Source organism: Pseudorasbora parva, chromosome 13, assembly GCF_024679245.1.
Source record: "Pseudorasbora parva isolate DD20220531a chromosome 13, ASM2467924v1, whole genome shotgun sequence".
NCBI classification, from domain to species: domain Eukaryota; kingdom Metazoa; phylum Chordata; class Actinopteri; order Cypriniformes; family Gobionidae; genus Pseudorasbora; species Pseudorasbora parva.
Genome location: NC_090184.1, coordinates 6,630,010 through 6,656,609, shown reverse-complemented (window position 1 = coordinate 6,656,609; position 26,600 = coordinate 6,630,010). Strand labels below are relative to the sequence as shown.

The following is a 26,600-nucleotide window of genomic DNA, read 5'->3' as shown; positions in this document are numbered from 1 at the left end:
ACATCCAGCATCTTAACTAAACTAATGGATAGCTCATTACATTTTAGTGAAATCCAAATATACTAAAATAAGCATATAACAATAATAATATGTAGGCTACCATATGAAAATTATAACAACAATGCACTAGAATAATTAAACGTACTTTTTACTAGGAAAATATTTCAACAAAGGTCAACGTCTTCAAAGGCGGTGCTTCTGCAGTGGTACCACTGTGACAGTCTGAAATCCAGTCCGGGTTTCTCGCAGCTCCCAACACAACAGCTACACTGACGGCGAGTGTGCTCCAGTCCGGGTTTCTCGCAGCTCCCAACACAACAGCTACACTGACGGCGAGTGTGCTCCAGTCCGGGTTTCTCGCAGCTCCCAACACAACAGCTACACTGACGGCGAGTGTGCTCCAGTCCGGGTTTCTCGCAGCTCCCAACACAACAGCTACACTGACGGCGAGTGTGCTCCAGTCCGGGTTTCTCGCAGCTCCCAACACAACAGCTACACTGACGGCGAGTGTGCTCCAGTCCGGGTTTCTCGCAGCTCCCAACACAACAGCTCCACTCCGGGTTTTCCGTTCAACCGCTGTGGCGCGGTAGTATAACAAAAGATAGTCATCTGAAGCTAAACCCTTATTGGAGTGGATTGGAGTTAGTTGTTTTCTCGTCTTATGAATCAGACCTCTTCAGTATTATTTGCACTGTTCAGAAGATCATTCGTTGGACCGAAATGACATAAAAGGAGCCTGATAGCGGACAGTGAGTAATTTTTATCGAGTTAGCCTCAAAGCTAAGAGCCTACAAGATCATATTATAACACCGTAATGACAAAACGTAAACGTGTGAGGTTGTTTGCGTATAGGTCAAGTAACACATGGCATATTTAAGGTTGATTATTGTGATTTTAAACCTCAGCTGTAGCAAACTGGCACGAATGTGACGAACTGTGTGGCGCGGGCCCATAACACGCCCATGCGTGTTCGCGTGAAGCCTCGAGACTGGCGTCGCCACCAACTGGAGCTGTTACTGCATTAAACGAACACACAGCTTATGAGGCTTTCTTGACGTTTAAGAGTCATGGCCCCCTAAACAATTTAACCTACAACATTTACCATGATAATAATTAATTTTGTTCTTTGTTATGTCAAACAATGTAATTTTATTAAGTTGAGTAAAGTACATAATGGTGACACTAACAACATCCCATGAGTGCAAATGGTTCATTTCATGGCAATTCAACCACATTTTGGAAATCTCCCCGGCTCAAATGTTGTTAATGTTCTTTTCCGATGAAAGGAAAAAATATAAATAGTGATGGATGGCAAAATATTAAATGCTGTGAATAAATATTGACTGAGTAATCAACTTGTTTAAGGGGACATGACGAATTTCACCTGAAATTTGGAGCCAAATGTATTCTTCAGACCTTCCTCCTGCAATAATTATCAGCTTTTTGTAAAGTTAACCAGTTTTTGAAATGTTAATTGTCAGAAATGTTTATTAAAAAACTGAATACAATACTTTTTGAGTTTCATGTATGTAAACATGAGCCAGTAAACATTTAATATAAACATTTTCCTATTGTTGAACTGTCACAATTGAAACCGATTTAACTAGACCTACCAATCTCAGTGACATTAAATAAGTAACGTTATGCTGCCATTGTAAAGTCATTTTCACCCCACTGTAATTTGGCCCCCCTCTCAAAATAGTGGATTACTCAGTCAATATATATTCATGACATTTAATATTTCGTCTTTCTTCATAATTTCTTTCACCAGAAAAAGAAGACAATTTTTTTTTAGCCTGGGACCTCTGGTTGAGTTGACATGGAATTACCCAAATGTTCTATTCATCAGGACGCTTGATACTGATGGATTGTTTAATTCTAGGGTTCATGTTTACGGTGCAAGCGTCCCTTTTTTGCGGGAACCGCAGAGCCTCTGTGTGGGGCTAGAGGACCATGTTCCGTCCTGGAGGAGAGAGAGACTTCCAGACGTCGGCTCGCAGGATGGGAACGTCCCTGCTCTTCCAGCTGTCGGTTCATGAGCGAGAGTTGGACCTCGTGTTCCTTGACCACAGCTATGCCAAACCCTGGAACGCCCACCCGGATGCCAGCAGTGCGCGGCCAACCCGCATGCTGTTCGTCACCCCTCGCCGGCAACCGGAACCTTCTGTGTGAGTCTTTTATTCTAGAAGGTTGTCTTTTACCTGGTTTACACTTAGTCTTGACATTCTTTACGGGTACATCTCAGATGTCTTCTTGAGTTTAAAAGTGACCCGTGCTGGCAAAAGGAGCACCTTTTAAAAAAATTAGTTCTTATTTTCACATTCTCCTTAAAAAAACCTTAAAAATGATGTATGATTTGTTGGAATCACAAAAAGTCACAGCTACACCTATTTGAAGTTGATAGTCATCACAGTCAATTTTGAGAAAAGTGTCAGGCCTTTTGTTTACATCAGCGTGATTTGAAAAATCACATTTCATTGGTTCAGACTCATGCCATTGAGAATGTGCTATGAATATTCACAAAGTTGGAATAATGTGCTTTATAACGATAAGAAACTTGTGCTACAATGTCTACACATGTATAAAACTGATCAGAGATCAGGTAAAACCCGCAGACACTTGTTCAATGCTTCTCAGTGAATGCTCATGATTCATGGGTTCTCAGAGATCACCTTCCACTAGTGTGGGGGACCATTGACAGTGAAGTGTTTCGAAACGTTTCGAATCAGTGATGTTGTAGCGAAGCCTCGTTTACTGAAATCACGTGACTTTGGCTGTTTGATACACACTCTGAACCAGTTGATTCGAAACAAAAGATTTGTAAAACTTTGAGGCTTCATGAAGTTGTGTTTTGAAATTGCCATCACTGCTATTTGGAGCAATGGGTTTGCTAAATGAACTTTAAACTCTATACACAAATCCGGCGAAACACGGAAGTAAAGCATCGCCGCCATTACTGCGTGCCTCGCTGCTAAGGACTTAGAGCAGTGCGTACACGAAAACACTTCTCAAATTAGGTTAATAGCTTAACAATGACTGATTCTCCCCTCATGTCATGTTATAATAGCCTACCTTTTTTTCCCTTATAAATTATTTTTGTTACGAATGCATACTATTATTATTTTCCCCCCTGTTTGTATTCAGGATATTAAGAGCTGCTCCCTCAGGCTATATCTTTTCTGTATCCTATTTCGAATTCGAAGAAGTTGATTTTATGCAGCGATATTTGTTTGTAAATCTTGATACTTTCAATAATAATACAATTAATTGATTAATATATAAATAAATAGCAGCGCGCGGCAGTAACGTTAATGCACGGCGCGCTGTGATGAACGTAAAGAAAACCACTTAAAGACAGAGAATAATTAAAGCATACGTGTCCATTACAAACGGACCTAGTCACAATTAACGTTAGACATATATGAAATGATCAGTTACAAAAAATATGGCCTTATTAAATCAGCACGTAAACTTGCGTGACCTACCGATGTGCTCATGCATATGTTCACAAGCTGCAATAAATAGCCACGACCAGTTGTAGCAATAGAATACATCTTCCTACAGGTATAAGATTATTTTATTAATCATCTGGCATGCGATGAGCGTCAGAACCTAAACTACAGGGCATGAGTTCGGGATGGATTGGCCAGATACTGCATCCTACATCACAGATCAGCCGCTGCTTATGAATCACAGTGTCGTGAGGTTTTCAGGCAGTGGACTCGTACCATAATATGTCAGTAACAATAGAGAAAACTACGAAGTTACATTTGTGTAATTGTGACTTAAAGTCCCTTTGTAACAGGCACGTATGTATTTATTTTCTGTTATCATTTACAGCGCGTCGTGCATTACCGCCGCGCGCTGCTCTAAGTGCAGCATAAGTCCTCAGTTAACTGTTCGTTATTTCATGTTCTTAAAACGTGTTTGTGTAAAACAATTCCATGATCACGGAAAGCAGGGCCCTAATATTAGCAACACAGCTCACAATGACATTGTTCAGTTTTATTGCTGTCTTAATTACATTACATTTGGCAGACGCATTTATACATTAATACATCCTGTTGTCAATAAATTACCTTTCTGTAAGTTTTGGCCAATGCCTGACATCATCTACCCAATGTTCCCTTTCACCAGACATTTTATTTAATGTGCAGGATCCGCTTTCATTGAAATGTCATTAGAGGACACCGGCAAGTGTCACACCGTCACACACTTCGCAGGCACGCAGTAATGGCGGCAGGCAAGATGGCGGCGCCCATAAAGTTTGCGGCGGATTTGTGTATATGAGCTTTTGATCGCAAATGGACTAATTTTGCCCACACGGGTCACAAACGTGTCTTATTAAAGGTGGGGTAAGTGCTTTCTGGTAACCGATGTTGGTATATTTAAACCACTAAAACAAACACGCCACTATTTTGATAGCTCCGCCCCACACATACGTACGCAATGCATAATGCCATAAATAAGTGAAAGCAATGTGTGTTACTATGGTAATCCAGGTCGAATGTTAAGTGAAAAAGTCATCCCTTTCATCCCAAAAACAGAAACAGTTCTCATGAAAAACTCCAGCATGAGCACAAACATGCTACAATTATTGATAAGAGAGGGTTATATCGGTCACTAAAATAGGACCCAAAAGAAACAAACATATTTTAGGAAAATATTATCTTACTTTTCGGACTCACGTTGGGAGCTGACGCTTGAAACAGACAGTGGAGGAGGTTTAGACGCTCCAGGCTTATCAGGTGTAGAAATGAATGGGTCTTTAACATCGCTGAAGTGAACAAGCTTAAGATTGCAAGTGAACAAACAAGCGAACACGACACGTGAGCAAAATCAAGCAAAAGCCAGCATATATTAGTGCTGCAAAACAAAGCTAAATCTGTTACTCGCCTATCGAGAAGAAATAAAGCAACCTCTACATCCGATTGCAGGCCTTTGCGCTCCTTGACTTCTTGCCTGATCGCATGTCTTCTTTTGTTGCTTGGGGTGCTTTCACATCTCTAGTTCGGTTCATTTGGTCTGAACCAAGGGCAAACAATTATACATTGTTGCATTTTTCAGCTTTTTTGGTTCCTTTTCACACCACACTGATTGCTTTGGTCCGAACCAGTTGAAACGAACCAAAACGCAAGCATGTGACAACATCCACATCACTCATTGGCCATGGCGCATTTCCTAAACTGCTTTTCGATTGGTCAGAATTTACGTGTGGGAAAATTCCAGCAGAAGAGACAAAGCCAGCAAACTATAATAACACTATGGAGAGACGACTGCGCGGGCTGGTTTTGTCCCTGGCCATAATCTACTAACACTGTGTGTATTTACCACAGTATGCAAATACTTTTCTATAATGAAGCGCGGATGCGACGTGAAAACAACGCTCTAATGCACTGCAGACGGCGAGTGCGCATCGCTCGTCACTTCAAGAGGAGGCGTGCATTAATTATTAACTCTAGACATGCTCATCTTCCCGAAAATATTGCTAACGATCTATCAGGTAATAATATCATGCACACAATGTCAGCGCAGCCGACTACGGCAGCTGGTTCAGTCCAAAAACGATCAGTACTTTTGCAGTTGGTTCTGTTCGAGGTCGGATCACGTTCTCACCACAAACGAACCGCTCCAGAGTTCGTTTGAAAGCGTACTGAGATCACCTCTTCAAGGAGGTCTCGGTACGCTTGTTTGGTCCGCTTTTGGTGCGCACCCGAGTGCGATTGCTGCTTTCAGACCTGACCAAACGAACCGCACCAAAGAGAGAAACGAACTCTAGTACGATTCAACCGAACTAAATGAGGCAGGTGTGAAAGCACCCTTAGACGTTTTCCACTTTTGTTTTTTATCGGCCATCTCTCTCTTTCTGTCATCACTCGGCTGATGTCCGTCCTGTGTGCCGTGTCTTATGATGTGCACTGAGCGCTCTCTTCTCACTAATTTAATGGATTTATTATCCAGAAACTGGTAATCATAAAGGCATAAATCAGTTTGGTTGCATTTTATTTTAATGTATCATTGTTACAGTGTACTTATATATTTACTGAGTACTTACTATAGGGTTAGGGTAGGATTAGGTTTGGTTTGGTTGGGTTAAGGGTTAGTTGCTTGTAATTATGCATAACATTACTATGGTATGTACATGTAACAAGGACACACTAAAATAAAATGTTACCAACAATTTAATTAATATTTTAAAATATAATAAAAAAGTGAGGCACTGCACAACAGAGGTTGTACAGAAATCATTTGGCTCTAGACATCTGAAAGTTAGTTACCTAATTATCATTAACTGTTTATTAATGTCATAATATATAATGGGTTGTGATGTTATCCACTACAGTGATTCGGACATTTCCATTGACGTAGAGACGGTGACACCCACTCCAATGCCTCTCTATGACAATCAGAAAGCCCGCAGTGTGATGAACGAGTGTGAACGGCACGTTCTGTTTGCCCGAACCGTCGCTGATGGACCACCTCCTCCCGATGATTGGGAAGAACACATCAACAAGTAAGAAACTACCATCAGTTAACCACAGATGCTTGACAATGAGGGTATTCATATTTTTGTAGCATCTTTAAGCAACAAGGATCTCCAACTCTTTCGGTTTTATTGGGAATATTGTTTATATGGTCTGACTGTTGCATGAGATTTATGTGTTTGCATGGTCATCTTGTTTGAGATGTTGCTGATATTTGTTCTGTTTTAGGGCTGGCTGGTCGTTGGCTCAGAACAAGCTCTTCAATAAAGTATTGAAAGCACTACAGGCTGAAAGACTCGGCAGACTGGCCAACGAGGGTGTGAGTTCTCAAGACTGGCTTTATCTTGCAACCTCTGTTTAATAATCAGTCACATCCATGAGATGCTGTTTCTTAAAAATGCTCAAAGTAGTATTATCACTGATAGTAGTCTTAGACCGCAAACTGCTTTACTTATTCTTAAAGTGATGGTTTACCCAAAAATTAAAAATCTGCCATCATTTACTCACTAGATATAAAAAAAATATATATATATATATATATATATATATATATATATATATATATATATATATATATATATGAAAACCTCACAATTTTGGTTACCCTTGACTTTGATAGTTTGGACCAACAAAAAAAAATGTCTCAAGCGGGTGTGTTATTACAATTATTTGACGAATAGTCACATTCAATCTGCAATTAATATTCAAAAAATAAAAATACTATTTTAATTTTACTACGGTGCTTTGCTGGCCGTAAATGCAGTGAATCCATGATAAATCCCTCTAAAACTCGCAGTTATAACTAAATCCACTGGGTGGCGCTATGGAGCGGGTTAACAAGTTGATTGTATTTGATCACATAATGTCTGCCCCATGATGTTTAGGATTACTTAGATTCAAATTGAAAATGATCTTACAAAATGGAGTTACTTTTGATTAAAGGATTTAATGAAACTGAGTTATAATATCACAACCACAATGAGAAATCACATGAAATTCAAACACCAGGCGAATATATAATACCTGCTTTTACTTCTGTAGGTAAGTGCCGCTGTACCCCGAGTGAAAGCGAGATAACTTATGATAGTAACATGATTTCGAGACATATGCTTCCTTTAAGTTTCATCAGGGTTTAAAAACAGAAAACACAAAGTCCTGTTAGAAACTTCTCTTTACCCTGTTATCTTAGTGTCTCTGCAACATCTGTCAGCGGGGCGTGTTTTCTCACCTGAGAATAATAGCTATCGTCCCATGATATTAATGTTTTTCTCAACATGAAAATGATGATTGAATCAATATAAACACGATAACCATATACCGACTCGTGTACATGTACGTTCTGCACTGTAACTGACGCAGTCTGCTTTATTAGCATATATTTCCATTTGTGCTGCTTGAGCTTATAATGCTTTTGTTCTTTAGGCCTATATTCCAGGCCAAATATTCAAAAACAAAATTTTGGGAAAATGTTCATCCCTACTTAAAATATCTTCTATACTACCGGACCGGTACATTGACAAATTTAAAGAAAATCATAAAGGTTTGGAACAACATTAGTTGCAACCTAACACTACCAAAGGCAACCTAATAATACAGAATAATACAGATAATTATAATTATACAATAACACAGATCATTTTAATCCCAAAATTGGTCATGTGTGCTTTTGTGTAGTAAGCTTTGTTGAAACTGGCAGCTCATATTCTGGTGTTTCCAATGTTTTTGAGTGGCTCAGCTGCACGTGCTCCATCTCTGTATGTGCTGTGATTTGGGGTCACTTGATATGCATTTGAAAATGCAACAAGCACAAGTCAGCTTCCCAAATTTGTAATGAGAATCAGACTATCTGTGGTTTTCCACCAAAATAAAAGCTCTATTTAAAAGTTTGAAAGCAAAGAAATTAGGTTAACCATAAAAATGAGTATTATAATTTTACTGTAAAATAAAAATATAGAGATAATCTAGAGCGCCTCTATATCCTAATGTGGAAATTGACTCTAAATCCATGTTTTAAAGGGATACTTCACTGCCTTTTCATATTAAACTGTTATTTCCTTAACTAAGACGAGTTGATACATCCCTCTCTCGTCTCAGTGCGTGCACTTAATCTCTCTGACGCGCGGTGACGATCTGATAGCATTTAGCTTAGCCCACTAAGCCCAGTTCATTCACTATGGAACCAAACAGAGATCAAGTTACATCTCCCCCTCACGCTCTCATTTTTGTCAATAGGGAGATGTGAGGAAAGATGTTTCGGCCGGGACTTTTTACTGCGCCGAGCCGAAGTACTCTCAGAAGTGCTAATCTGCCATACATTATAGTTCTCCTTTTTAATCCGATTAGAGAAGTACAACGTTTTATTTTGTCACCATACTTGATCGTTCAACTATTCGTGTAACTGTATTTAAATAGGGAAAAGATGGAGGTGTTTGGTACTTCTAACTTGATCTCTGTTTGGTACCATAGTGAATGAACTGGGCTTAGTGGGCTAAACTAAATGCTATCAGATCGTCACTGCGCGTCAGAGAGATTAAGACCACGCACTGAGACGAGAGAGGGATGTATCAACTCCTTTTAGTTAAGGGAATAACAGTTTAGTATGAAAAAGCGGTGAAGTAACCCTTTAAAGCTGAAATTTTAAAGGTTTTGTACATCCCCCCAGAGGGGTCACTTCTTTGTCACCTTTTATACTGCTGATGAGTTTGCCTTTTAAAGTTGATCTGTTTTTATTACAACTATATTGCTAGATTTTCTCCTTGCTGTCCACTAACCAATCAACACAACACATCAGTCTGACAATACTTTATTATTGATACTAGTTTAGTGCAGTCTAGTGACAGTCTATAAGAACGAAATTCTTCTGTGAAAGTTGGCACGTCACGTCATGACTCTCAGACTTTATGTCTCTGCTCTCCACAGGCCTGTAATGAACCTGTCTCACGCAGGATAGCTGTGGATAAATGTGCTCATAAAGTACGCCACGCTCTGGCTAGTGTCAGCTGGGACCTAAAGCTGACACAGTGGCTCCATAGCACACTTGTGGAGTCTTTGAGTCTTGCTATGCTGGCGGCCTACCTTGATGTACTGCAAACACTCAAAAGCAAGGTGGGTCGTCTTATTATTATCATATTTCCACTGTGTGTAAAGTCAATAGCAGGAGGTTACAAAAAACAGTTTTTATTCTCTTATGACATCTCCACATTTTTCCCTTTTAGGTACCATCCCTGATTGATAGGATGTTGCTGTCATCCTCTGTAAAAACAGGAGCGGCAGGGGCCGAGGCTCTTTCTCTGCTTCTTAAGCGCCCATGGGACCCTGCTGTGGGTGTACTCTCACACAACAAACCAGTATGTACCAACCAGGCTTTTTTTGTTGGGTTTATTTATTCCTATTTAGAATGAGAGAGATTTGTTTGTAGTAATATTTCTATAATAAAAAGGTCTTCAACAGAAGATGTCTGCTGTACTCCTGATGGATATCTTGCTTGCTGTCTGAATCTAATCTAATGAGTGTTCATGTTTATGTTTTCAGAGTAAACTTCCTGGATCTCCACTGATCCTGATAGCTCCATCAGGGCCGACCAACCCTGCCCTCTCTACCTCTCGTCGAATGAGATTCTGGCAATCTCAGCTCTCCTGTCTTGGGAAGGTATGCAAAATCATAAGCAAAACACTTTGATTTGGTGTTCTCCAGAATAATTTCTGATGGTGGCTTGGTTACATTGAGAGTAATAGTTTTTTGAATAAATGATTGCATAAAATGTATAATTCTTGCATTCATAGTCTCTTTGGTTTTTGATTCAGATAAAACTGTAAGGGATAGTTCACCCAAAAATGAAAATGATCCCATGATTTACTCACCCTCAAGCCATCCTAGGTGTATATGACATTTTTCTTTCAGACGAATACAGTCAGAGTTATATTAAAATATGTCCTGGCTAATCCAAGCATTATAATGGCAGCCCACGGCAGCCCACAATTTCAAAGGCTCCAGGGGGTTAAAAAAGCCTTGTTTTTGGTATTAACTAGTGATTTAATTTGACTTATTCTATGCCCCATAAACTAGTGTTATAAGCTAATCTGTTTATAGAGATAAAATTCTTTACATTCGATTTTCATGAAAACGCATCCCAGAGAACGATCTACTCGGCAACCATCTGTTAATTACCCCTAGGTTCATTTTTCACCTGTGTTGTCCTTTAATATAACTTGTATAAATATAATATAACTTCAAGAATGTCATATACACCTAGGATGGCTTGAGGGTGAGCATTATGGGACCATTTTCTTTTTTGGGTGAACTATCCTTTTAAATAAATGTTTGTGTTTAAAGGTAATGTTTGTTTTGTGATTTAGGTCATTCCCATTAACGTTCATGTGGGCAGTGGAGCCAACATCGGAATCACGCAGTGTTTAGAGCACATGATCGGTACAGTCAGAGGAAAGGTCATTGAGGTAAAAAATAACACACAACACTGGTTAGACAAGGCCACTTTCACTTTACAAAAAATAGACAGCCGTAAATATTAGTTGTTCTGTAAAATGGTTTATTATTAAATTGTTTTATTGAATGCAAAATGAGAACAGGTTTTCCTTTTGTCCTTAGCTGTCAGGGCCTAAATTTTGGTATGGCTATTGCGCATAAATCATTCTCTTTTTTGTGCGCTCACCCAAAGTACACACACATAAAGCCGCATCTCAAACTGTTTGCGATTACTGAACTGAGTTATTTTCTGCTGCTTAAAACATCAAATACTAATTGTCAAAATGCTTGTCTTGGTAAGTATTCACAGAAACAGTGTTACGCTTTAAGTGAATTTAAACAGTTGAGAAAGAAAAGGCATGCGTTTCAGTCTACTGGATCCGTACACTAGGTCTTAAAGGGACAGCAGCCTAATACCTGCTGCTGCTATATTCTTAATGTTAAACAAGACAGAAAAATCAATCACTTTTGAATTGAACTTTTGTAACTTTATTTATAAGGATTAATCTGTAGTTAATTTATACAAAGAAGAATGCGGTGTTATTATACATTTGATTACTTTATTAAATTTTTGTAGTATTTCTATAGCTGTATACTTTTGTTAGACCTATTTGAAAAACTTTAAAAAGGACTGTTTATTTAATTTCTATCTTTGTTATTTTGTATTTATAAGCTATTGTATGTAATATTTTTTCTTATTTTATAAATATATTATATCTCTATATATTTTAGTTCAAATAAATTAAATTCAACATTTGAAATCAAGCTTCTTTGCGCTGTGTAAGCTATTGCACAACAAAATGACCCCATAACACCAGCTTTGTACAAAAGCTGTACACATTTCTGTAAACATCTTCCTAACAATGCAAGTATAATACGCATTGTGAAAAACAAATACATTGAGTGAACAGACATTAAGGTAAGATTTAAATGCCCCCCCCCCACACACACACACACACTTCCCTTAAAAAAACAAAACATAATTCACTTAATTATCCATGATGAAAGGACCTAGTTGATCACATTTCTGATCATTTTAATGCTGTTTTTGTCCATTTAGATGTCACAAATATGTATTATGTTAGGTGTATTCTTATATTACTTTATTGTTTGTAAAAATAAATATCTATGGAGAGCATGTATTTGTGATACAGTGTTAGGTAAAACAGAAAATAAACTGGACACGTACCACAGTTTGTGAAGTATGAAAAATGTGTTTACACAGCAGAACACTAGACATATTTCATATAATACTGTTTATTGTGTATTTATTTTTTGTATCATTTGTAATAAAATTAGTTATATTTTAATAATGTTCAGCTTTTAATAACATTTTTTTAAATGTTTTTATGAAGGACTTTTTTATTTCAAATTCAAAGAATTAGGAAAAATTCAATTAAAATATCTTGTGTAGTGTGCAAGTTGATCAATTCCCATTTGCATTTAAAATGTTAATGTTCTTGCCATGGAAATAATATTTGGGGATGATGGCAAAAAATAAATAGCATTTTTTTACAATGTATATTGGTATATTATGTATATTGTATATATTTGAAGGTAAATTGTATGTATTTGCTCTAGGTTCATAGTCACTTCCCCCATAAACCGATCATCTTGGTGGGCTGGAATGTGGGGTCATTGATCTCTTGTCATGTAAGTCTCTCTTTCAACATTAGTTTTCTCATTTCTTGTCGATGGTCTCTGTAAACTGATGATAGATATCTATTTTCGCGTCCAGGTTTCCCTTATGGAGTACATGACTGCTGTTGTGTGTTTGGGTTTTCCTCTCCAAACTGTCAGTGGGCCACGAGGGGTAAGAAGATAAAATAGTCCATAGTTTCTCATTCGGTGTGCGTTGCTCTTGATGAGCTGCATTAAATCATTTAGCAGATACTTTTAAAATGGCTGGCTGAAATGTAATGTTTGTATTCTGTGTGTCAGGATGTTGATGATCCGCTGTTGGACATGAAGACTCCTGTGCTGTTTGTGGTTGGTCAGAACGCACTACAGTGCAGTACTGAGAACATGGAGGAGTTCAGGGAAAAGATCCGAGCTGATAACAGCATGGTAGTTGTCGGAGGGGCAGATGACAACTTGAGGTATGCGTTTGTGTCTTCAAACATTCACATGTGTTTCTGGGCGATCACTCTGTATAGACTAGTTGAAAACATTTGGCTTTGTTTACAGAATCAACTCAACTAAGATGAAGACAGAAGGCCTGACCCAGACCATGGTGGATCGCTGCATTCAAGTCAGTACTTTTCACTTGTGTTCACCACACCGTATTCATCTAAAAGCCAATGAAGCATGATTTAAAATCACTTCCCTAAGAGAGATTTCTTAAGACATTCAGATAGAGACTAAAGCACTATTTCTGTTCTATTTTTAGGGAAAGCTGACCTTAAACGTCAGCTCTTATAAATGTTAGAGCTGATAAAAAGCTCTGCCTTGTGGGACCCCTTTAGTTTTAATCGTTTTTCCCTTTGTTTTCAGGACGAGATAGTTGATTTTCTGACAGGAGTTTTGACCCGTACTGAGAGTCATGGTCATGGATCTGGTGAAACACGAGATTTGGATGCAGAGAAGAAGAAGAAACCCCGTCGTGAACTGCCTTTTGACCTTGAGCGTTCACGACCGTCTTCACCTGCTGTGAGGGTACCCATCTCCCCATCTGGTTCAGAGGTAAGAATATTTTGGAGACAAAAACGCTTAAACATGTCGGATATGTGCTGCAGGGATGATGTTTTTGTTGGCCAAAACCTGGAAATTAGTTTTCATTTCCCACCCTGTTATTTTTTTTGGAATGGGCTTTTTGGGTAAATTCCTGAATAAGGTCTGAGTTTAACTTGGGGTGTAATGATACATTATTAATCGTGATATAAAAAGGTGACGAAATGTATAGTTGGTTTAAACGATATGATTCGGGATATAGAGTTGTTTTATCCAAGGCTCAACTTATTGTATTTATAGTGCAGGTAATATTTAAATAGTGCAACTGTGCTGAAAAAAACCCATCACACAATAAGTTGCCACAGCTGCAGCCACAAACGCTCCTGCTGATCCTGCAGCCAATCTGGCAACCTCGAGTCAGGGGGAGGGAGATACACCGCTCTACAATCATTTGAAAGTTATTGCAGTACTTTAAGACATTGTTGTTGGTCATTAAAAAAACGGCCAATCGCATAAAAACTAAACTGAACGTAATAGTGATAAGATAATAATACCATGAATTCTACTACTAATAAAAATGTATCATGAATATTAATTTAAATCCATTTAAAGTTGTCAGCGTTCGCTCGAGCTGATTTGCTGAAATCAAAACGTCTACATAGAGGTGTGAGATTTATATCGTCTGTGATAATATCGTAATTGTCGTTTTAACAATGTGCGATCTGACATTATCGAGTATATCCCTCACACACACACCCAGAGTGTGTGTGCGCGCGTACACTACGTGATGTAGTCTTGAAGATTAGAATAGTATGGGTGCACGCTTTTTAATACATTTTACTGGAAGCATCCAGATATCAGCATGATAAATGTGATATTGATTTTATACAAGTTCACTAAACAAGAATTTAATAAGTGACTTACATTTTAGACACCATATTTCCCATTATTTCGCCAACGAGAATAGTTCAAAACAAAAGTCACAGCACTGCAATCGCGTCACTGAGCAACACGCAGTGTTTTCTTTACGAATAAATCAGCTTTTTGAACAAATCATTTGAATCAGTGATTCAGTGAACAAGACAGATTAATATAAGCTGTGTCCCAAAGTGAAGTGCGCGCACTTCGAAGGCCGCATTTGAAGTGCGATTACGTCACAGTGGCACTACGTAGGCTGTCTCAATCTGAAGGCTGCACCCTCTGAAGGCCACATTTGAAGTGCGATTGCGTCACAGCGGTGCGACGAAGGCTGACGCAATTCATGAGCGACTTCAAAATGCGCCCTTCGGTTCTCAGGCAAAGGAAGGGTACAGCAGATGGAACCTTCCCATAACTTCGCAGCCTTCCCTATCCCAGAATTCATAGCACACTGGTGTACAGCAGATGGAACCTTCCCACAACTTTGCAGCCTTCCCTATCCCAGAATTAATAGCACACTGGTGACTACAGGATTTGACTGGTCCGCATTCCCGCGGCACTCGATCAGATTTCCCAGTTAAAGACATTATAGCGGTCGGTAACTCAAGTGTAGCCTACTATTGAACACAACAGCGCAAGCGCTTGAAGTAAATAAAACGTTTAGTGCATTCGCACAGTTCCCAGTTCCCTGCCCTGAGCAACCAAGATGAACTTTAATTTCCCAACCTTTAAATGCTATTTATTTCGCAACCATTATCTCAAGATGAATCAGTCCATTATCACCCTTTTCGCTGTTTCTTTCTTCTTCTTTTTTCATACGCTGTCTTTAAATAGACTTCAAAATTAAATCTGCGCGGGGCTATATTTTCGTCCCGCTCCCGCTATTGCGCACCGCACCATTCCGCTCGCGCGTAAAATTCACTCCGTGATCACCCGCTATAAATTATTTTATTCCCGACCCGACTGATCCAGCTAAATTTAGATTTTGTTTCCAGAATCTATGTTTTAAATTTCTCTTACAGAAAGAGAGACACTGGGGATAGGAATTGTCCGTGCAATCATTTATTTTTCTTATAGCCTAGGCTCCTGTCAACACCGTAGCTAAAACAAAAACCACAGAAAAATAGGCTAAATCAAATGTGACATCTGTCACTCAGAATTATAAGACAAAATGTAAATAAACGAAAACTGCTGACTTAGATGCTAAAATAACGTTTTTCATATGAATGAATGAATAAATGTTCAACGACGGTCACCGAAAGATCGATCCTCCTAAGGCTGAATGCGTGGCCGACACAGAACAATTTAAATGGCTAGGCTTATTAGTTTATTTTTTTTTATGCAAGTTATTTGTAAATTAAACTAAGAAACTACTGTCTATTGTTCATTTTCGTTAACTTCAAACGTAGGCTAAATTAAAGAGAAGTTGTTGTTCTGTAGCCTACATTGTTTATTTTTGTAATGCACGTTATTTGTAGCTACATACACATTTATATATGTTTATACATATATTTTCTTGTCATGTAATTTAAAATGTGTAAATGAAAATAAATGGGTCTATACATTAGCTTACCCTTTTTAAACTATAGCCTATTTATAGACCAATAATATAATTTAAGTTTAACATCAGAAACAACAGAAATTTTAATTATCAGCCAAACCAGAAGAAAACATTTTTCTACTTTTATTGCGCTGAGCGGGAGAAGCTGGAGCTGGACCGGGATGGGGAATAATGCACAATAGAGACTCCGGTAAGGCCTGAGCGGGACATCATCTTCTGGGATGATCAGGGCATATTTCCACTGTCCGCAGCTTTGCGAGGCTGAATCGGTCGACGGCTGGCATGTCATAAAAAGTTGAAAATGTATCTGAGATGATGAGTTGAATAAAAATAAGTAGGCCAACTTAAAAAAAACTTGGACGTATATAGGCTAAATGTTTAAAATATATTGTAACAGTTACATTTAACATAAGAAATAAACTGTTACTTATAATAATTGCAATTTGACAATATTTAAGCGGCTAGATTTACATGCTATGGTCCGGTCTCCCATCGTCGCAGGCTTTGAAGCATGTCAAAACCCAATAATATATATAATAAGTATTATTATTATTATATATGCTCCATTTCTCTTTGTAAAATCTTCTCACGAACGTCCGCTGTCAGTTGTCACAGCCTAGGCTATTAACAACGCTTTGGTTCATTGTTGCCAAGTCTGGATTGGGCTGCATTTAGGCTACTGTTGCTTTGGGGTGTTTGTAGCCTATAATCCACAGGTTAAGTTGTCTTTACTTACGCAATATTTCTACTGCCCACGCCCCGCATTTTGGGATATTCTGGCCGTGATTCCGATACTTTTGAATAACAATTGGAGGGGTTTTGTTTTTCAGACCTGGCAACCTTATTCCTCGGTTCGCCCTTCATGCAGCTTCATGCAATTCGTGCACTTTGAAGGCGTGGCCTGGCCTTCGAAGTGCATGGCCTTCGAAGTGTGCACCCTTCACTTTGGGACACAGCTATAGTCAAATGATTCATTTCTGATCGAATCAGTCTTTTGAATGAATCGGTTGAATATAAATGACTCATCATTAACAGTGACTTGCTGCCTCCTAGTGGTGGTTTTAGTTTCACATTTACAGAATCTTTTCACGTTTTTAATGATTTCAAATATCAATATTCAAGGTTATGTGTTTAAAACATCAAAATTTATTTATGCATTACTACAGGTTATTTGTCACCTCTAAGCTCATTAAACAGTCTGTGTAAATGCCACTTCAAATGCAACTTCTTTTTCTTCTCCATTGCGAAGATGAATTTTGTTGATAGTAATTTAATTTGATTGGTAAGAGCCCTATTGTGTCTTATTATTACAACTGAATTTGATTCAATTCATGAAATTAACACAAAAGATGAAGCATCCATATAATTAGGTTAAAAAAATTACCCTTTTATTTATATATATATATATAAATGCTAATAAAAATACATTTAAACTTTTTGGAAAAGATGATATCTGTCACTGCTGTGAACTGACCATTACACAGAATATGAAGAATATCAAAACCTTAAGGAGTCAGCTGATCACCAGCTCCAAGGTAGCATTACAATAACACTCTGCAAAATATCATCTAATTATCATTATTAAGAACATCCCAGAAAATATCGAGATATTATTTTTGTCAATATCGCACACCCCTACGGGTACAGAAATAGATGAGCGCCAGCCAATGACTGACAAGACTATGACGGAAGGTAACATTACTAATTTACACACACACACACACACACACACAACACACGCACGCACCTTCAAACACACCACACGAATAAGGCTGCCATGCTTATTCGTTTATTAATAAAGCTGAGTTTGTCATTGTACTGTTTTTTTATGCTTTTCATTAGGAATAATAATGAACCCACCTGAATTGCTGAAAGTAAAATGCGCACTGGCATTCATAAGCGATTTAAAAGCGAGGTAGAAAAGAGGGAAAAACTCCTATATTACCGGTGTTGTCACTTTGATTTAACCAGTGGGAAAATGACCTCACCGTCACATCCCTAATACTAAATTGTCATCACTGCAGCACTCTGTAGTAGCAGATGTGTGTAATGTGAGTGTTAGTTTAAAAGAGTTATTACTAGGAATGCACCGAAATCAAAATTATTTGCCGAAGCCGGAAAAGAGGAAACCAAGGCAGAAAAACGAAACCAATAGTAACCATTGCATTTATGCCTATGACTGTGTAACTTTACTAAAAATCAAGACTACAATTATCATTGTAATTGCATAAATTAATATTAAAGTTTCAAATAATAAATAAATTACAAATTATGCAAATATTTATTTAGCACATTGCAACAATGCACAGTATAAAATAAAATTCAGACTAAAAAGTTTAACTTGACCTCACTCATGTGTACATTAAATAATAATGTACAGGTCTACTCGTGGGTGATGACGGCGAAAACGACTGGTCATATTCGAACGTACAGCAGCACTCGCATGCACTGAACAAAGTTTACAAACAGAGACCGTTTTGCCACGTTTTTCTTTTATTATCGATGTTGTTGTAATGTATCACTGAGGAGCCAGTACGTGTATCCATCGACAGTTAAACAAAGCATCATTTTCAAGTTACAACCCATATTATAGATGCGTCATCAGATGTGAGATGAACCACATACGTCCACACCGCAGAAAAACAAAACAAAACAAAACCTCCACACAGCAGTCTGCAGACATGTTGCTTTAGAAAAGCACGTGCAGGTCACGGTTTATGTTTGCGTCATCACAACATTTCGGCCGTATTGTTTTGGCGATAAAAGTCTTTCGGTTGCCGAAAATGCGGTGCATCCCTAGTTATTACGTAGACTCGTAAATGCATAGTAATATGCCTAAAACCTATCAGAACATGTAGGTAATATAGTTACTCTAAAGCAGTTTGGTTTCCACTCCTCTAGGATATGTCCAGTGTCTGCAGTAGTCCGACAGCCAGTCCCAAACCCAAGACCGTCGGGCTTTCTCCAGCTCAGAAATCCAGTCTCATTACTGCCACCCAGCTACTCAAGACCCATATGCAGCGATCAGGAACTGTGCTCACACACAAGCAAGCACAAGGTGTGTATTATTCCAGGTGCAAATTCACAGATTCAGACCCAGAACACTAAGATAGCTTACGTGCAGGATGTATTTTCACATTTTGTCTGTGCTGTTATTAATTGTTATTTTTGCCTTGCGGGATACACATGACATAACATACGACCCCTGTGTTCTGTTCCATTCTGCTTTTGAAGAGTACGTCATGTGTGTATCCACCTAACTCAAACACTAAATCATGTTCAAGCCTGATGGGCCTCTCTTAACCCTGAGCTGTTCTGCTGAAGCCTGTGCATGTTAAATGATAAGGGCTACACAGTTAACCCTTGATCAGAGAGCTGATGTTAACCATCTGGGATGCATAGTCACATCATTCTTATATTAAGGAAAATCCCAGATCCCATCAAGCAGTAATGTTGTGTGTGATTCCTGTCTTTTCTATTCCCCTGTGCTTTCCTTCTTCACCCTCTCCATCTTTGTCTTCCGTTCGCTACAGCTCAGTTCGCTGCTTTTATGAAACATAATATGCTGGTGAGGAAAAGCATTCCTCCTGGCAGCCCTTCGTGTCTCTTTGGTGAGTATTTCTCCCTCTCTTTTTCCTTCTGTCTTTTGTCTGTCTGCCCCTTTCATGTCTTTCTTAAAAGTTGTCTGTCATGTCTATCACATACGTCCCTTTTAATGTTTCACCAGCTTGTGTTTGCAAAAGGCAATAACAATAATTAATGCTTCAAATAACGACTGCTTGCAAATGTATGTTCTTCCTGACACAGTCTAAAATTTGTGTGTGTGTGTGTGTGGGTGGGTGTGTGTGTGTGTGTGTCTGTGTGTGTCTCTGTGTGTGTGTGTGTCTGTGTGTGTAAAAATAGGTGTTTTCCTGCATAATAGTTAAAACATTTTTTAATTGTTTTTTTCCCCTAACAGTAGATGCCTTGTTTAGCTTTTGACATGTAAATACATTTAAGGTATTATTTGATCGATGCATTGCCTAGGCCTATTTTTTATTTTTAAAAGATTGGCATCCGTCAATTTTTTTTGTACTGATTAAAGTCGGTAGTGAAACTTGACAGCATAAACAACAGATGCACAAGAGATAGGCATTAGTTTAATGTCCTCAACAGATCTGTCTAATAATCAAAGACTTTAGGATATACCAAGACAGATGCTTCGATTAGGATTTTTGCAGCCGATACTGATCCCCGTATCATGATTGGTCGATACCGATACAGATCTCGATCATTCAAGCTATATGCTAAGTATATCAAGCTAAGTGATTTGTAAGTTCTCTGTTGTCTGTCACTATTAAACTTTTTCTTTCAAAAAAAGTAATACCACACAGATGCTGCTTGGGTTATATTTTTTACAGTAATGTTGTAATTTTAATACATTTTTTCAATTAACATTGTAAAGGGATAAATAATTCAGCCAAAAATGAAAATGTGATGTTTATCTGCCTACCCCAGTGCATCCAAGATGTAGACGTGTTTGTTTCTTCAGGAGAACACAAATAAAGATTTTTAACTCAACCGTTGCTCGTATAATGCCGGTCAATGGGGTGTAATTCTATGAGAGACACAGACATGTGAATCCATATCAAACCCTATGGCTCGTGGTGACACATTGATGTCTTAAGACACAAAAACGGTTTCTGCTGTAGTATTTGTTATTTTTTACCTCATATCAGACATCTCATCTAGTATTCCCCAGTGCCATTACTTCCACCGAAGAAGGTCAATAATACCATTTTATAGATATATAGTTTCCTCATTAGTGCCTGCGCGGACCGGTCGAATGAGGCGTCTATGTAAATATATCTACTATTGCGCCGGTATTTTGACTTTATTCAGCGGAAGTAATGACTCTGGGGAATACTAGATGAGATTCGTCTGATATGAGGTAAAAAAAATAACAAATACTGTAGAAAACTGATCATTACTGATCATTTTGTGTCTTAAGACATCAATGTGTCGTCACGAGCCGCAAGGTTTAATATGGATACGCATGTCTGTGTTTTTTACTCTCATAGAATTACACCCCCATTGACATGCATTATACGAGCAACAGTTGGAGTTAAAAATCTTTATTTGTAATAAAGAAACACGATTTACAGCTCTGCTTGCAGTCATCATTCACGCTCGCCAGGAAAATGAGTCACAAAATATTTTTATCAAATCATACAGTCATGTTCACTTATGCAATTTAGTCCGATTGCATTCAGCAGCAAACCGTACAGGAGTTCAAATGAATGTACCTCAAAACCACCCTTTTTAAGCGGACTCTGGTATGGTTCGCGTGTGCGCATCCGAGTTCGGAAGTCAGCGTTCACATCATCTAAACAAACCAAACTCAGAGGTCAATCAAACCCAAGTGCGCACCAAAAGTAACTAGTAACTAACTTGATTGCAGTGCAGTCGTTATGTCAGTGTGTGGCACCAAGGGGCTGTCTTTATGAGAGAGTCATCATTAAACTGTTAATTTAACTATTACGCTTAAAAACGCTGATTCATTCATGAATGAAACTAGATTTACAAGGCTCAATTGATGAGCAATGCATCACCTGGGCAACTGAAGCTGGTGTTTTACGACATTGATTGACACCAAAACAAACACGCCCCTACTCCCAAAAGGGTCTCGGCTCTATTTTGATAGCTCCGCCCCACACATACGTAACCCAGGCAACGACTGTAGCAGAATCTGTGTAACTAATCCAGGTCAAATATTCAATGAAAAAATCACCCCTTCCATCACAAAAACACAAACCGCTCTCATGAACAACTCGATAGAACACAAAAAACGACAGTCCAACTAACGACACTTTATAATTATGACAAGATTAGAGTTACAGCAATCACAAAACACAAACTGTTCTCATGAACAACTCGATAGAGCCAGTCCAGCTAACGACATATTACAGCTATGACCGGATAAGGGTTATATAGATCATGAAAAGAGGAAACAAACATATATTAGGAGTAACGTTATAGTACCTTAGTTGTCGGACACATTTTGTGAGCTGATGCTTGAAGCACACAGGGAGGAGATTTAGATGCTCCATACAGTGTGGAAATGAACGGGTCTTTATCATCGCTGAAGTGAGCCACAATGCGATCGCAAATGGACAAACAAGCGAACATGACACATGAGCATAGTGAAGCAAAAAACAGCATATATTAGGCTAGTTCTCGTCTAATGTCCATCATGTATGTTGAATAATAACGTGCACAGAACGAGAGCGAGCGCTCTTCTCACCATCATTAGTAGACACGCCCCTTACCTGCTGATTGGCTACAAGTTTGTAATTCCACTCGGCTCGAGTCCTTTTTCTAAAACGGTTTTGAAAAAACACTTAACCCCACCATTAAAGGAAACCGTAAGATATGCAAATTGTATTTTTTAAATTATTTGACAGTGACATGTGACAAGGTAATGTGACGGCACAAATTTATAGCATTTAGGGTCATATTTTCGTAATGTCTTTCATAAATAATTAAAACGGTCGCACATATTCATTTGGAAATGATATACAGATGACATTATGCATAGTTAAACTAGGCATTGTAAGGTCCATATTGTTATTTCGGTTAGGACACAGTCTTGAACTGACTGGTTTTTATAAAGGGAATTTTGTGCAGGTTCTGGCATATGCAGATGGTTTTAGGATGAAATCTACTGAAAGTTTTACACACGAGGCACCAGGTCTTTTTTTATAACTACAGATGGACCTTTCGTCTTTTTTTTATCACTAACCAAACACAAACCAAACCCTGACTTCAAAGTAATTTATCTTAATCTGCACCCAGAGACCTCTGCATCATTTCATATGATCTGTATTGGCACCTTGTGAACCCCTCAGTAAACTTGAGACTGTGGGGCGGAGCTTAACCCGTCATCATCATGTGTTTCAGTGCCAGTGCCCAGCGAGCAGGTGGAGGGTTTGGACCGAGACGACATGAGGCTCCACCTCAAGAGAAGACAAACTCCCAGTCCCACTCCCACCAAAGCCTCCAAAAGAGCCAAGATCAAAGTCACCATCGTCTCCCATGGAGACGCGGCAGGAAGCGCGGCTGGCTCCACTGCTCAGGAAGGTAATGAAAACAAAGCCCTCATTCAGTCCACTGAGCCACTGATTGAACAAAATATATTACATATTGATGCATTTAGGAAGAATGAGATGTTTTAAATTAAACCATTTTCTGCCAGATTGATTGCTTTAATTTGCTTTGTGAGTGAGCCATTTTCTTTGCTATTTTTTGCTTGTATAAGCAAGGTCTAGATATCAGATCCAAACAACATGCACAAAAGATTGTAACTTCTCTTTGTGTGTGTCATGTTGAATGAGTCACTCAATCATTACCCCATTAGTTGAGCTGGTTGATGCAGTGACACTAGGGGTGTAACGATTCACTCGTCAATCACAAATCCTGACGATGCATATGCATCGATCTTGAAACATGCATTTTGAATCATGAATTGTTAATTTCAGTTGATTAAAAATCTAACAGTTGAATGAATTAAAGTGCTCTAATATAAACATTTAATAATATCTACATGAGTGAATTAATAGAGATGTTGTGCTGCGTCATGTGCTGCGTCCTCACAGCTCTCCTTTACAGACATGCGCTCGTAACCGCCTTCCCTGGATTGCGCTCACGCTCCGTCCGTTGCTCATTTATATAAACTAAAATACTGAAGTTTTAGGGAAATGGGTCATAACTGAGCAGTTGAAGTAAAACCCTGCTTAAGGATGCACATTTATTGCATGGACGGAGCAAACACATTTGTAAGTGTCTAAAATGCATACGCACAGTTCTGATGAATGAAACATAAAATTTAACTTAATGTCGTTTAACTGAATATACAAAAAAAAAACTGCTAAAGTAACTAAAACATTATATCAATCTTATATCAATCAGAGGCGCAATAAAGTAGCGTCCATTATTATGGCAAAAGTAGACACCGGCGCGTTTACTTCAGAATCATCAGAAGGAAATTTGTACATTTCTACAAATGCCATTTTATTTAGGCTATTAAAGTGTGAATAATAATAAAATGGAAGTAATAACATAACTAAAATTAACAATGGACAAACTTTTTTTTTTTTTACACTTTACAATAAGGTTTAATTTGTTAACATTAGTTAATGCATTTGTTAACAAGCTAACCATGAACAACTAACCATGAAACATTAGTTCATCTTTTTTAAAATTTGTTATTAAAGCTCCACCTCTTCATGGTTTGTTCATGTTAGTTCACAAAGAATTAACTAGTGTTACCAAAATTGTAATAATGCATTAGTAAATGGTAAAATTAATATTAACAAAGATAAATAAATGCTTAATAAGTGCAGTTCATTATTATTTCATGTTATCTAATGTTAACTAATGAACCTTATTGTAAAGTGTTACTGGGTTTGTGGCCCACTTTCTGACCTCTGTAGGCCGCTGTGTAATTCACACACTGAATAAGACACATTAGGGGAAGCATTTCAATAATCCTATGAATGCATTTAAAAAAAAGTGATTGATTGAAAGTGAAAATTGATTCGCCTACCTGAAGATTCACAGCCCTAAGTGACACCCTATCATTCAAAAGTTGGCAAGATTTATTATCGTTTTGAGAAAAATGTTTTATGCTCACCAAGATCAATCTAAAATTCGTTCTAAAATTTGTTTAAAAAAAAATATTATTACGCTTTAAAATAACTTTTCTATTTGAATATTTTTTTTAAAATGTAATTTATTCCTGTGATCAAAGCTGAATTTTCAGCATCATTACTCCAGTCTTCAGTCACATGATCCTTCAGAAATCATAATGATATGATGATGTGCTGTTCAGGTAACATTTATTATCATCAATGTTGAAAACAGTTGTGCAATTTAATATTTTTGTTGAATGTGTGATCCTTTTTTCTCAAAGAATCCATTAAAAGTAAGTGTAAAAGAACAACTTTTACTTAATGTCTTCTGCATCATAAATGTCTTTACTGTCACTTCTGATCAATTTAATGCATCCTTGCTGAATAAAACATTTTTCTGACCCCATAGTTTTGAATGTTAGTCTACTGCTTTAGTAAAGCCGTTATGTAATTAAATCTTGTAATGCATAGTCCCACATCAAATTTCTAAAAGGTGTCTTACTGTATCTTGCCATCTCAAGGTGTTTACAGTTGTTTTCCTGTTTTTCTGTGCAGTGGGTTTGTCAGGAAAACCCCTGGGACTCACAGTGGGCCAGACGGTATCGGGGGCCAAAGAGCTGTCTGAGCTTCTCAGTGCACAAAGGTACCTTTGTCTAACACCAGATAGATTGTGCAGAAGAGAAAAAAGACTCTTAAGACATACACGCCTGTTCATACAAACACGACTGTTCAAAACAGACAATCCTGCAATTTATCTGTTCTGACCAATGTTTAAAAAATAGCAGATAAACTGAATGAAAATGCAATTTCACTTCCTCACAGTAGGTGGTGCTTACAGAAGAGCAGCATTACTCTGGCATGGAGAAGGAAGGAAAGCCAAACATTGTATTTGCATGTTTTCAAACAGCCATTCAGATTTTCAGAGTCAATATTCGCTACATTGTTTATCAAACAACACCAAATACAAGAGTACAACGATTCTTCCTCGGCATGTTGCTGCTTAGCTAGATAGTCTTGTTCATAAACACCACTAAATCTTACTTTTGTATAACAGCAGTGGCTTTGGGCTTGTGACCAAAAGTGTGAATCTTACTGGATAGCCATTGTATTCACAGTGTGAAGGGAAAGAGATTAAAACCATTAAAAATATTGCATTGATGGCATGAGAATGTTCTTGTCACTCTTTACAGATGCATTAATAGGCATTCATTCAAATGAACCAACATTTCAACTTGGACAGTCCTTTAAAGGGTTAGTTCACCCAAAAATGAAAATTGTCATTAATTCCTCACCCTCATGTTGTTCCAAACCTGTAAGACTTTTGTCCGTCTTCAGAACACAAATGAAGATATTTCTGATGAAATCCGAGAGCTCTCTGACTCTTCTATAGACAGCAATTAAATGAACACTCTTAAGCTCCAGAAAGGTAGTCAAGATATCATTAAAATAGTCCATGTGACTCCAGTGGTTCCACTTTAATTTAATGAAAAATACTTTTTGTCCACAAAAATGACTTAATTCAACAAATTCGGTTTAGCCTGTGCTAGTCTCCTATGCATTTTCTGTTTGTAAATAGTGCAGCGCTCGCGAGATCTATGGCAGCCGATGCTGTTCACGTGAGCACCACAAAGCATGTGCGGGAACTGTACTGTAAAACAAACGGCGTATGAGACTGCCACAGGCCAGAACGAAATTGTTGAATAAAGTCTTTTTTTTTTTCTTTTTTTTTCGCACAAAAAGTATTCCTCGTCGCTTCATAAAATTAAGGTTGACCCACTGGAGTCGCTACCTTTCTGGACCTTGAAAGTGTTCATT

The 26,600-nt window shown here is 38.1% G+C and overlaps 1 protein-coding gene across 2 annotated transcripts in view; it reads left to right on the top strand.

Moving 5' to 3' along the window:
• The first annotated feature begins 525 nt into the window (after window positions 1-525).
• The window catches only part of kansl3 (KAT8 regulatory NSL complex subunit 3), a 49,062-nt gene continuing 22,987 nt past the window's right edge, over window positions 526-26,600 (top strand). Inside the window, exons 1-17 of one of the 2 annotated variants that reach the window (XM_067413047.1) lie at window positions 526-749; window positions 1,883-2,168; window positions 6,344-6,514; window positions 6,714-6,804; window positions 9,405-9,590; window positions 9,701-9,832; window positions 10,017-10,133; window positions 10,841-10,939; window positions 12,549-12,620; window positions 12,706-12,780; window positions 12,909-13,066; window positions 13,155-13,218; window positions 13,461-13,649; window positions 19,018-19,174; window positions 19,650-19,727; window positions 23,056-23,235; window positions 25,341-25,428. In XM_067413047.1, the coding sequence (XP_067269148.1) occupies window positions 1,954-2,168; window positions 6,344-6,514; window positions 6,714-6,804; window positions 9,405-9,590; window positions 9,701-9,832; window positions 10,017-10,133; window positions 10,841-10,939; window positions 12,549-12,620; window positions 12,706-12,780; window positions 12,909-13,066; window positions 13,155-13,218; window positions 13,461-13,649; window positions 19,018-19,174; window positions 19,650-19,727; window positions 23,056-23,235; window positions 25,341-25,428 (2,072 nt within the window). In that variant the 5' untranslated portion in view covers window positions 526-749; window positions 1,883-1,953. The remainder of the gene's footprint in view (window positions 750-1,882; window positions 2,169-6,343; window positions 6,515-6,713; window positions 6,805-9,404; window positions 9,591-9,700; window positions 9,833-10,016; window positions 10,134-10,840; window positions 10,940-12,548; window positions 12,621-12,705; window positions 12,781-12,908; window positions 13,067-13,154; window positions 13,219-13,460; window positions 13,650-19,017; window positions 19,175-19,649; window positions 19,728-23,055; window positions 23,236-25,340; window positions 25,429-26,600) is intronic. The other variant, XM_067413048.1, reaches the window with a different exon arrangement.